The 12561-nt window shown below is 42.6% G+C and overlaps 1 protein-coding gene across 2 annotated transcripts; it reads right to left on the bottom strand.

Moving 5' to 3' along the window:
- Positions 1-1650: 1650 nt before the first annotated feature.
- Positions 1651-11528, bottom strand: pkp1b (plakophilin 1b). 2 transcript variants are annotated; one of them, XM_077013902.1, is made up of 13 exons: positions 11228-11528; positions 10791-10879; positions 8846-9090; positions 8606-8747; positions 7961-8168; positions 7228-7396; positions 6692-6809; positions 6132-6305; positions 5855-6025; positions 5492-5645; positions 4610-4805; positions 4426-4510; positions 1651-3478 (listed from the first exon to the last, which is right to left on the bottom strand). In XM_077013902.1, the coding sequence occupies exons 1-13, from the start codon at positions 11442-11444 to the stop codon at positions 3404-3406; spliced, it is 2043 nt and encodes a 680-aa protein (XP_076870017.1). In that variant the 5' UTR covers positions 11445-11528; the 3' UTR covers positions 1651-3403. The 2 variants fall into 2 exon arrangements, with proteins under 2 accessions (XP_076870017.1, XP_076870018.1); XM_077013903.1 differs by having other exon boundaries at positions 8606-8744.
- Positions 11529-12561: the final 1033 nt, after the last annotated feature.

Here is a 12561-nt window from a genome sequence, read left to right as displayed (position 1 = left end):
TGATTGCCAGGAGAACGGTACTTGTCTGACTGCATTGTGCCAAGTGTAAAGTTTGGTGGAGGGGATTATGGTATGAGGTTGTTTTTCAGGAGCTGGGCTTGGCCCCTTAGTTCCAGTGAAAGGAACTATGAATGCTTCAGCATACCAAGACATTTTGGACAGAAGCTAAGGTCCTGTTGGCCTTCCAGATATAGAGGCTTTTACTCCCACCTGGGAGAATGGACCCCATTCAAGATCCCCATCCAGAGGAGTGCAGACCTGGGAACAGCTCAGATAGAAGAGTGCAGTCCTGGGAACAGCTCAGATACAAGAGTGCAGACCTGAGAACAGCTCAGATAGAAGAGTGCAGTCCTGGGAACAGCTCAGCTACAAGAGTGCAGACCTGAGAACAGCTCAGATAGAAGAGTGCAGACCTGGGAACAGCTCAGATAGAAGAGTGCAGACCTGGGAACTGCTGATATAGAGGAGTCCAGTCCTGGGAACAGCTCAGATAGAAGAGTGCAGTCCTGGGAACAGCTCAGTTAGAAGAGTGCAGTCCTGGGAACAGCTCAGATAGAAGAGTGCAGTCCTGGGAACAGCTCAGATACAAGAGTGCAGACCTGGGAACAGCTCAGATACAAGAGTGCAGTCCTGGGAACAGCTCAGATAGAAGAGTGCAGACCTGGGAACAGCTCAGATAGAAGTGTGCAGTCCTGGGAACAGCTAAGATAGAAGAGTGCAGACCTGGGAACAGCTCAGATAGAAGAGTGCAGTCCTGGGAACAGCTCAGATACTGCACAGAACCCTCAAGCTCCCAGGCCTCTGGTATGAGAACACAATCTTGAAGGAGAGAGAGACTGCCTGAAGGAGTGCGAATGGGGACATTTTTTTCTGTATATATTTTTGTTTGTTTTCTTTGCTGAGACTTTAGGCTATGCAAATTAATTACAAGAGCCTTGTGGCTTTTTTAAGTAAAGGATTTAATAAGAAGCAGGTCCAACATTAGTTTTGATTTATGCTAAATACAATCCAAACTTACACAAATATAATTTATGAGAGTGAATGGAACAGTTTATGTGACTTGTACATCAATAACCACAGTCCCACATTAATGATCGAATCTTGATAAGAGTCGACTGTTCTCTCTGTTGCCTGAACTTGACAAGAGCTCATTAAACACCCTGGATCTAATACGTCACTGCTGTAGATCAGAGGATCCCAGGAAATCCCGCAAGACAAAGGGACGCTGTAATAAACTACACTGGGGATATGTGAAATGTGCTGGGGGTGGTAAATACTCTGGGGGTATTAAAATATGCTGATAGGAGGAAAAGGTCTGACAGACTTTACATGTTATCAGACATATTCTCTATTGTGTCACTTGAATACCGACAGCGTGTTTACAGTCAGACATGAGCTGATATGCTTTGGTTAACCAGATTAACATAGTTTTGATTCTTATCCCTGTTTGATGTTAGTGGCTTGGTTAAAATGACTCATAATAGTACGTTCTTTAATGTAAGAAAGCTATGTTTTTCACCAGTTGTTTACCCAGGGGGTTGTTTTTTCTCTCTCCAAATATGTGTTAACCAGCAACATACTGTAGCCATTTATTTAGCACATCAGTAGTGGCATCTCATTAAAGGACCAGAGTCATACAGTCAACACAAATGCCTTTTTGGAAAACTTTATTTGCTGTCTGTTATACAAACCTTAGCAACCGAAACATGAGACTGCAGTGAAAATCGCAGACCCCACTTTAAACAGAAAGACGAAATGAGAACACAAAAAATAATAAAAGGCCTCAGAGAAAAGAAGGAAACAAAACTAGTATTTGTGTTTCTTATGATAATGTCACCTCATCCTAATACTAACTTTAAACTGCTGGCAGAAGCAAAAACACAAATTATTTGTGATGGTATTGAATTCAAACAAAATTATACGTAAAAACACAAGAAAGTAACAACATAAACATCCCTCTAACTGCAGGTGTATGTAATGCGTTTACTATTCAAATCAGACATACACTCAAAAGAAAAACAAAATTATGAGACAAAAAACAAAAGTCTCCTTTAAAAAAAATAACAACAAAGTGTATCCTCTTGATGCAAAGCTTTCAAGCAACAATGAAATCAACAGGAAATTGCAAAGACAAACATTACACCTGCATTTGCTGTGCCAACACAACGCAGTGAAGCTAAATTAAACAACTGCCACGGCAAACAACATCGTGAAGGTAATTTAAACGACGGTCTTGGCAACAAAAACAAAAAAATCTAATTGACACACTTTCCCGCTAACTCCAAATATAGTTCACCAGCATAGAAACGACTGATGTCCAGAGTTTCCTTACCAGTTTTGCACTTTAGCTACGAACGAGCGTGGATGATACTAGAAAACAATTCACCCAAAACCTTTTAGAAATACATGCTGACGTCATCATTATCACGTCATCATTATCACGTCATCATACTCGCTTACATTATTAAGTATAAACATTATTACGTATAAACGTAGTTTATTTATATTTGAATGTTTATACATAATAAACATTAAATAAACAATTTTGGAAAAAAAAATAGCATGGACAGTTTGTTCATATTTACAAACTTGTGCTCTAACTGGTACTAGCCTACAATCTGCAGAAGTTCTAACTGAACTTCATTTTCACTTTCAAAGGAAGAAAGTAGCTATGGTCCAATATGTGTAGCTGCTGTGCAGTGAAAGCAATAAAGGGAAAATGATTATGTCGTAATGCATTCCACTCGCAACGGTTTTAACTGTACTGACGGGTATGCACAGCACACCGTTCGTACTAGAACGCACTAGCAGGTGTACCAACATACAGATCACACACCAAAGTGTTTAACAATTGACTCCATTTATCCAATGTTAACTTTATAGCACATAGCTATCTTGTGAAGTTAAATTTTTCTAGATTTCAGTAATCAGGACCTAAACCACATCGTGTTACGTAACGTAAAACTTGAAGTGAATTATATGTAGGTAAGTGTGTGAAGAATGTATTTACAGAAAAGATTTTGGATGAAAAATATCTTAAATGTTCCTGCAAGACTCATAGCTTTAGTGCAAAATATTAAATGAAACGTTAGACACCAAATATGCATTAGATACCTAATATGAATACATAATAGGTTAAAACTGTAGAAATGAGATTTAATTTATTTATTTAGCCAAACCATGCCTTTACATGTTCTTTTTGTGCCACCTTTTCTTTACCTTTGCACGCACAAACTACAATTCTGTACGTTCCAGAGCATTTTTAGAAAGATTTTCAGCTCTGCTGACAAGAAAAAATAATTTGCTTGTGCTTTTATACATAACCAGTGTTCATTTCTTTCAACTTTTCTGTGGCATTATATATCCCACATATTTGTTGGCAAAAATACTTGCTTGAAGACTTTCACTCAATCACTTGAACGGACTTGATAGCAGCTGAAGTTATGTCATTCACAAATGACTTCTTATTCAGCCCTTGCTGGAAGGTAAAGAAAATAAAATAACACCATTATCACATTTACGTATTAAAGAGCTATTTTTGCATAAATAGGCTGGGGAATATGACACTGTAGGCAACGTATGGAAAAGTGGAATCCCCTACAGTGCTGAAGTAGACATAAGCACAGCTGAACATATATGAACGTTGTAAAATGATTGAAACACTGGGGATTTTGCTGTTTACCTTCCCAGTCATACATGACAAGATGGAAGAAAAGCAAGCACCCGAGGCCATAATTATAAACCAGTTTTTTTGAATAATGCTCTTTAATGATCTTGAAAAGCTGCTTCCCGTCCTATATCGAAAGGGCAGGAAATAGAAAATGAAGCACTCTCTGAGAGTCAATGGTTTTAGATCGACTTTTGCCACGGGAACTAGCGTGGCGAGATTCCACAATGAGGCCAAATGTTTGCACTGACGCATCACTGGACACGAGCTTTCTGACAGCAGGTCTACTGCCTATACTTAAACTAAACTAAAATGCAAAGACACTTTCAAATACTTTCAAACTCCTACTGCTTTACAGTAACTGGCTCGGTGAGACGTGGGTGGTTAAAACTGAAAACAGCAGTTACACACCCAGTGTGATCTTCCCTGCCACACCCAGTCAAAACAGAACACACCCAAGCACACCCTTGCCTCTACATACAGAAACTAATATATGTTACACCACACCAGACAGATCCAACCAGTCAAGAATGCGAGCAAATTACTGCTAAATTAATCCAAGGAAAAAACATTGTCAGTGTTGTTACTGCAGTGCCACTATGGTCATTCATGCAAATTTATATCAATTGATTATTAAATGGATAAACATCATAATGCAGGTTTGTTAGAAAAACTGATTTTTTATGAACTACTAGGAGATGTTGGGAATTAACCATAATGGCATTGGTGCAGTGTAAAGGAGTGATATATGACCTCACCCTTCTGAGGACACTCTGAATGTTCTTGTCTGACCAGAGGCTGTGTAGCAGGACTCCTGCAGCCTTGCTGGACCCGGGCATGTTTCTGTGCAAACAACACACCAACACCACCTTAGAACCTGCGTGAGACAACTTTACATGCCTGACTCGAGCGCCGTGGTTGTTGCGCAATAAAGCTACTCACGTGTTCAGGCTCAGGTTATTCAGCGAGTTGATCAGGCTGCTATTCAGCAATGGCTTCGCCAGCTCGGGCTCCGCCCTTATCAGGTTGCTCAGTACGTTGCAGGCTGTGGCGGTGGTGTTGTCAGACTCGGGGGAAAGGGCTGCCCCCTGCGTGGCGGAGCTCAGACTGCGGACGAGCTGTGGAAGAGCCTGGCGGGCTGTGGGAGACACGCGGCACGTGGTGGGTTGAACGTCGCACGAAAACGCACAGTCCCGCTCTCATGACTCGGCTCCAAATCACAAAACACACAAGACATTCTTGCCAAAGAAAAATCACACAGCTAAATCAATAACTAAACAGACACCCTAGACACATCAAGCAGCTCAAAAAACAATCATTAACCTCATAAACTCCAGGCTTATAATTTAGATATTAATCTTATTATCTTACATTATTCAGCAACTATAGAGAATTATTTAGCACTGTTTAGCATTTTGAAAAGTATTTAGCTTTGAAACTAATAGGAATTATGTGTAGCCACATAGCTGTGGAAAAGGGAGTCTGGACCCTGTTGGTGGGTCCTTCAAATATCAGTGTAAGTACTGTTACACAACACAACTGGCAATGAAGCATAAGGTAATCTGTCTTCCTAGATAACTCTTCATAATCACTAACCTTTATACAGCCAGTACATATACAGCAGTCATAACAACACACAACATGTGTATCACACTGCATGCAATAATTTAATAAACCTACATATAATGACAAATATAATGAAAAGTTTGCCAGACTACCAAGTGAAATCAGCCATGACAGCCTGGACGACGATATAATAATGGATGATATAATAAAACACACACAGGGTTCATGGTGCTAACGGAGAGGCGTTTGTGGGTTTACCCATGGCGTTGTGCAGACGAGGGCTTCGGGAGAGGTTCCCCAGCAGTGAGATGGAATGGTTCTTCATGGTAGAGTTGTCCGATTCCAGCAGGGGTGAGATCTGCCGTAGACCATTCAGCTTCTGCACGATGGTCTGACTCAGAACATCAGACGCCTGCGACGCACAAGAACACAAGAGCTAAACCTGTAGCAGCAGCAGCAGCCTGGCTGATGTCAGGAGATCCCTGGAGCTTCCTGCTTAGAAACGCAGCACTCAACCTTAGCCCTGTGTCTCTTATTATTTCCCAGGAATGCCTGCTCATATTTCCTTGCGTTCCTGGCTGTCTTAATTGGGCTTGGAGGTGGGGCGGGGGGGGATCTTACGAGGCCTTTGCTGGCTGTGAGGTTTTGGAGAGTCCCACAGCACGCCTCCCTGATAGCCTCGTTCTCGCTGGTGCCCATCAGCGTGAGATAGGACTGCAGTGCCCGTGAATGGATCAGCCAGTTCTGGCCTTTGGGACTAGACTCCTCCATCACTGGGTAGTCAAAGTGGCTCTGCGAGACAGAAAACAGAACATCTTCACTTTCTGATAGTATTTCGTATAGCGACCAAGCGTTGTGGCGACGAAGCAGGTACACATCCCCGCGTTTCTCGGCAAACCTCTTGGATCTTGCGGCTCTGGCCGCTGAAGCAGCTGATGGGGCCGGTGTCCGCGGCGTTGGCGTTACGGTTGACGTGGCTGGCCAGAGCGTTGATCTTGCTGAAGACGGCGGGGGACTCGGTCTCCAGCTGGTAGGTGAGGTTGTGCAGGATGCACACGCAGTTCTCCAGAGACTACGAGCAACCAGCAGCGATGAAAACCGTAAGCGTCTGTTAGGCCTTTTACTACTGCTTGAACCGTCTGCAGCTACATCAGCAATAGAATTGTTTTCAAATGCTAAAGTAGTTTTTTTTTACTATTTCATATGTAGTGAAAACAAAGTTTTCCCCATAATTCCTAGGTCGCTACACAGGATATGACAGAAAAGAGCACCATTTTCTCAAAGGTGTGCTTTTAACACTAAGAATGGCATGACTGTCATAACAGAATGTAATCATCATACATCTCTTGTAAGTGAACAAGCAAATCTAACCCCTAATCTAACCTTAGGTTAACTTGCCCTACCCTGAACACTCATTCATCATCAACAGTCTGCCTGCAGGTCAGCAGAGGAAGTCACCTTATCGTCAACATCACCCTCGGCGACGTAGTTCTGAACGTAGGTGCTGAGGGAGTCCACCAGTCCCTTACAGTTGCGCATGGCTTGTCGGTTCACCTGCTTGCCACAGCTCAGATTTCTGTTGGTGGGGCAACCGAACAGGTCACAGTTGCGTAACAGAACACCAGGACAATCCCTTCTCTCGGCTTCCACTTAATCCCTCGGCTTCCCCCAGTCTGACGAGCAGACCGGTTCACACAGTGTGTTGTCACATTCTCAGTGTCTGGACAGCTCACGCTCTGAGCAACAGGACGTGTGGAAGATGAGGCTTTTGTCTCCGATTGTTTGAATGAAAACACAAACTCGACCACGAGAATGCTTGAAATCTGCAGTGACATACATTAGCAGCAGGGTATTCTGCACTTACTTGGCTGATTGACCGTTTAACAAAAACATCAGATACCTACCTTATGGTCATTTGGGTCTATTTATGATTATGGCATCTAACCACAGAATCACGTCCATTAATAATCATGAGATAAACGGGCTCTGCTCACCGCAAGCATCCTGTAGCATTGTAGAAGGTCTCAGCGTCCACGTCGCGTTTGACCTCGAGGTCCGATGTGCCGGAGAACGGCTCCAGGACTGACTGGGTGAGACAAGGCAGGGCATGGCGGAGCAGATCGGGCTTCAGAGTATCCACTGAGGACAGGTTCCACAGAAGGCCTGGGTGGAGACAGGGACACAACGCAAAGACAACTCATCCCTAATGCTATGGGCAAAGCAAGCTTGCTCAGGGACTGCAGTAATGATTAACACTGGGGCTTAAGGCTTGGCTTGGATCTGTTCAGGTTTAGCTAGATCTGGCAAAGGAAGAAACAATACATTTACCAGCACAGACTTGTAGTTGATGAACATCCCAAAAGTGCCTTCGTACCAAACTGTGGAGGATTTAGTTACCTAGATTTTACCTTAAGGCTGAATGTTGCTATGGTTAAAATTGTTTGCTCTTTTCTTTGCTTTAATCAAGAAAGTGATCAGAGACATGGGCACCCATCAGATTTGCTTTGGTGGCTCACGAAATGCTATTCATCCAAAATGCCGCTGATAATTAATGCCGACAATGCTGAGTCACTGCTTACCATTTTGACCTTCCTACCTTCTACTAGGTCTTCATTTCCACTGTAGGACATATCCAAACTACTGCTTATGCTCTCCTTTCACAGAAGAAGCAAAGCCTCCTGCCAGCAGACCCCTGCCTTGGGATTAAACACTCCTCGGGTCATGTACCTGTCACGTGTCTCTGAGTCTCGGACGACTCGGTTTCGTGCAGCAGCTGCGAGGCCTGTGTCACGCCTCCGGCCCGGTGCACCTCCTCCTTGCTGGCCCGGTCTTTGAACACAAGGTTGCGCAGAGCGGCTGCGGACGTCTGCTGGACCGGCGGGCTGGGGCTGCCCATCAGGGACACCAGACGAGGTACGGCACCCAGCTTCAACACCTGGGAGAGGGTTAGGCAGTGAGAACGGTGCTTGTGGCAAGGGTGGAGGAAGGGTGGAGGAAGGGTGGAGGAAGGGTGGATGAAAGCCTTGCTCACCCTTTGGCCACCCCTTGAAAAAAAGTCTAGCTCCACCACTGGATGAAAGCATACAGGAAGCAGATCGAGAGGAGTTTAGGGAGTTTAGGACCGTTTCAGAATGCCTAAGAAACAGATGACGCTGGAGGTGACCGTTTCAATGTTGTGAATTTCAATTCACAAAGAAACTGAGAAAGAAAGTAAAATAGGAAACCTTACTAGAGTCACACTGTGGCGAAATTAGTAGCCTCCATTTAGCATAATGCTAAAACTGGTATCGTTTCACTTTCTGTCATCAGTGTTAGCCTTACTAGATTTTCGCTGAAAACTTTTGTTGGCCATTTTGACATTTCCTTCTTTACCTCCTTCTTGGCTTTGTCATCTGTGAATGTGCAGTGCTGAATGTAGGAGGCTCCACACAGTTGATAGTTCTCATCTGTGCTTTGAATGCAGTCCACCGCCTCCTTTAGTGTAATATCAGGTGTTCGTTTCTCGTCAATCCTTCTAACAGCAAAAAAACACCTTCAGACAACGTCGATTCACCGAGACACGCTGTGTGGCCGAGGTCATTAAGGACGGGAGCAATCTCAGGTGTTACTCACCCAAAACCTCCTGAGGGTGGATGAATGAGGGTGCCGTTCCCTGGGTTCTGGCCACCGGGTCCAGGTCTGGTAGGCGTGGTGGGCGTGGTGGGCTTCCTCTCCCCCTTGCTTATTTTCTTGGAGTTGATGGTGCCTGCGAAGCCATCAGTCTGGATTCGGGGGTTGCTGATGGGTGGGGGGCTGGCGGGGAACCTCTGCCCACTGGAGCCCCAGCTGCTGATGGTCTTGTATTTGTAACCATGCTTCTGTTTCCCATAAACAATAAGAGGTCATGACTGGGTTTTTGTTTGGTTGTGTGCTACATGATTTGTGTAACCTACATGATTGCTGTCTACATGTTGCAATGGTAACCATGCAGTAATAACATCAAATATCAAAATATCAAATTAATTAGTCCATAGCTCACTTAAACCAAATGGTGTCCAATCCAGCTTCCCTTTACATGTTACTTTAAATATTACTCATGTCACACGTGGTAGAGAATGGGTCTCATGCGATATGTTAATATATGTGTCAGTATATGTTAATAATTACAACCATAGTATATACACATATGAGACAGTCAAATTCAAGTTAGTTGTATTCACTATTGCAACAAGTAAACAATACAACAGGACCGTAAACACGGTAACAATTATTAGAAATCTTCCCACTTTTCCCAAACAATTAGAATAGTGAGATTTGGCTGGTAAATAAAATACAGGGCTGCCTATATTTCATTCCTTTTCTGTTGTTAAAGTCTCCAGTACATTTCTTTCATAAATACGATTTATGGGAGTGCATGTTTCCCAGAACAGATGAGATCATCAGTAGAACTCTCGCCACAGAATGATAATTCTCAATGCTTGTTTTGTTCTCATTCCAGACTCTTGAGACAATCACTTTCCTTCTCTGACTAATGCACCTTTATAGCACACCCATCTGAATACTATGGTTATAGTACATTCAATAATATATCAGCTTTTGTTTTGCACCATGCCTCTTCCTGTATTGTGTACATACTTCAAACTGAATCTTGCACTTGCTGCTTATTACACTTCTGGTTAGGTGCTAAACAGTAATTCCTTCCCTTGCACATCAACATGTGTAATGACAATAAAGTTGAATCGAATCAAATCAAATCAAATCTAGTCTAATCTAATCTTTAGAGACCCCAGATATGCACCAACTGTGCCCACACAACCAGGAAAGGCATCACTGCAAAATGTCTCAGTATACTTTTGGAGTGGCTGTCAAATATTACATCTAAATTAACACATCCAATGCATAACAGCCCGGAGTCTGGATCGGATAAACTCAAAGTGTTCCAACCTGATTCAACCTGAGCCACGCATTACAGCCTAATCCCTAAATGCAGCATGAATCCCTTAGTTTTGCTTTTACCAAAGCATGGAGAAGACAGTAAACCTTTAACTGCTGATTTTGTTGTAATCGCAACAATTCAAGTAGGCCTATAAGAGACTTAGGATGTTTGTATGATTCTGGAACCAGAGGGGTGAGACATTTGGCATATTCTACAGAAAAGCACAAATACATTTCAGCCGAACATGTTTGCGTATTTAACACGTCTTCATAATGAAACATTAAAATATTTGCTAAATGTACAGTACTGTACAGAAGTCTTAGATCACCATTAGATTTGATGGTAGCAATGGTATAATGCCAATAATGTCAATTATTTTTTATTTTTTAATAATGCGATTTGCGCATTGCATTCATACGCACACGTTATTAATGGCGCTAAAGGAAAGCAATGTGCGTTTACACGGATTCCCTCTAAAATACCTGCATGAATGTGTCAATCTTCCGGGTTCCGGGAAACAGCGCAGACATCAAATTACATCGCATTTATTTGGATTAATTGTTTGTTAACCAGTGTAGATTTCTGCCTATGCTTTGCAAAGAAACGCAGGAAGGCAGAGAATGTTCATAACACACAGCTTACCGTTTTTATATGTCCATTTGCGGAGCCTTCCAATCCGTTCCAATTATAGATGAATTTGTGGTCATTAAACGTGCCGTCAAAAGGAGGGCCTAATTACAGAGAAGATTAGAGACATTATTCAGATATCTTCGAAACTTTAGGGGTCCTTGTTAATAATCATGTATTTTGGGGTTGCTTGTGTCTTTCGTGATTTTCAAAACACTATTAACCATGAAAACATGCTGCAGACACATAACCTATTAGTGAAACACCTATGCGGAAAATAATCACGTTTATGGAGGAAAGTAAACAATCCGGTTCTAAAAAGACGCACCAAGCAAACCCAGTTAGGAAGGAACTGCGCACCAGTGCATGCGGTTATGGTCCAGAAAACAACATAAGAGTTGATTTCACAGTCTAGGATCATTCACAGGCACTATGATGCATAAATAACTTACTGGTGGGGGATAGAGTTCCGGATGCACTGGCGCTCCGATATTTCGACCGAGTTCTTTTCAGTGTAGAAACCTGATCCAAGACTCTCTGTTGCGCAGACCGCACACCACGATCCGACGGCAGAGCCAGCGAGGTTTCCCCGACATCGCTGGCCGACAACGCTGTCCTTAAAGGTTCGAGCGTCATGGTTTGGTACACCGATTCGTTTAGACTTCGCATTTAGACTCAGCCTGGGACAACGTTAAAGAGATGTGTAAGTTCCTCCGGTTCCTGCGTTCTCAGGTGTGACCCTCTCTGTGCGCAAAGCTACACCTACCTGCACCTTAAGGTGATTCACGCCCATGTGACGCTCCAACCACTCCCTCTGGTGCATAAGACAACCATGTGTGATCATGATATAGTTTAATTCATGCATTTTATAAGGAAAATTGAATAAACCAGAGTTTTGTTTTGTGTGAGCTCTTGCTGGCTTGTTTAGGCTTACAGAAGATTACTTTAATTTTCTGACATTAAAGATTTGACAAACAAGGACACATTGACTTAAATAAAACAGGTTGCATTTTTTAGGTTTAGTATGGCATGTATTGAACGTACTAATACCTCCATGCCTCAAAAAACCTTCTCCCAAAGCAAGGAAATGAAGTCTAAAAACCAAATTCCAGTGACAAACTTTACATACGACAGACAGAAGGTTGCACCACACCCTTGGGCAAGACTGCAGAATACTAATGTGCATGGGCAGGTCCTGCTGTGCTAGTAATGTATCATCAACATCAAGTCGATGTCAGGACATGTTAATGACCCATTTAATCCCTGCTTTCAGCAAATTCTGTAAAATAAAACGTGAGACTCAAACCAGTGCGCCAGTGAAGATGGATGGGAAAGAGGAGGTTACTCCCAATTTAGAAATCGCAATAAGCTGCTTTAATAGATGTAATTACCATAAATATATAGTAAATCGACGCCAGAGCAAGTTCGTTTTCTGTCTTAAGTTAAAATGTTTTGAAAAATGACACACAAGTAAATATATCTAAAAGCAACGTAAATGACAACATTGACAACACTCTTCACAAAATTCATAGACAGCAGCTTGGAGTGTGGTGTCTGTACATTTATCAAAATGGGAATTACTTATTAATCAGTTTAAAAAAACAACAAAGCAATCCATGCAATGCTCAACCACCGTCATGTTAAGCGTATTCAACAGTCGGAGTGTTTGACATCGCACCCTTGTGGCAGGAGTGTCTCATTACAAAAGACACATTCATTTTCATATTTGTTGAGCAAAGTAAAAGGTGTAACTGTCAGAGTTTTTGCCACTGAAATGTTTATTTTA

The sequence above is a fragment of the Brachyhypopomus gauderio genome, chromosome 8, assembly GCF_052324685.1.
Source record: "Brachyhypopomus gauderio isolate BG-103 chromosome 8, BGAUD_0.2, whole genome shotgun sequence".
NCBI classification, from domain to species: Eukaryota; Metazoa; Chordata; class Actinopteri; order Gymnotiformes; family Hypopomidae; genus Brachyhypopomus; species Brachyhypopomus gauderio.
The sequence above is the reverse complement of the archived record's forward strand: the minus strand, read 5'-3'. Positions and strand labels throughout refer to the sequence as shown.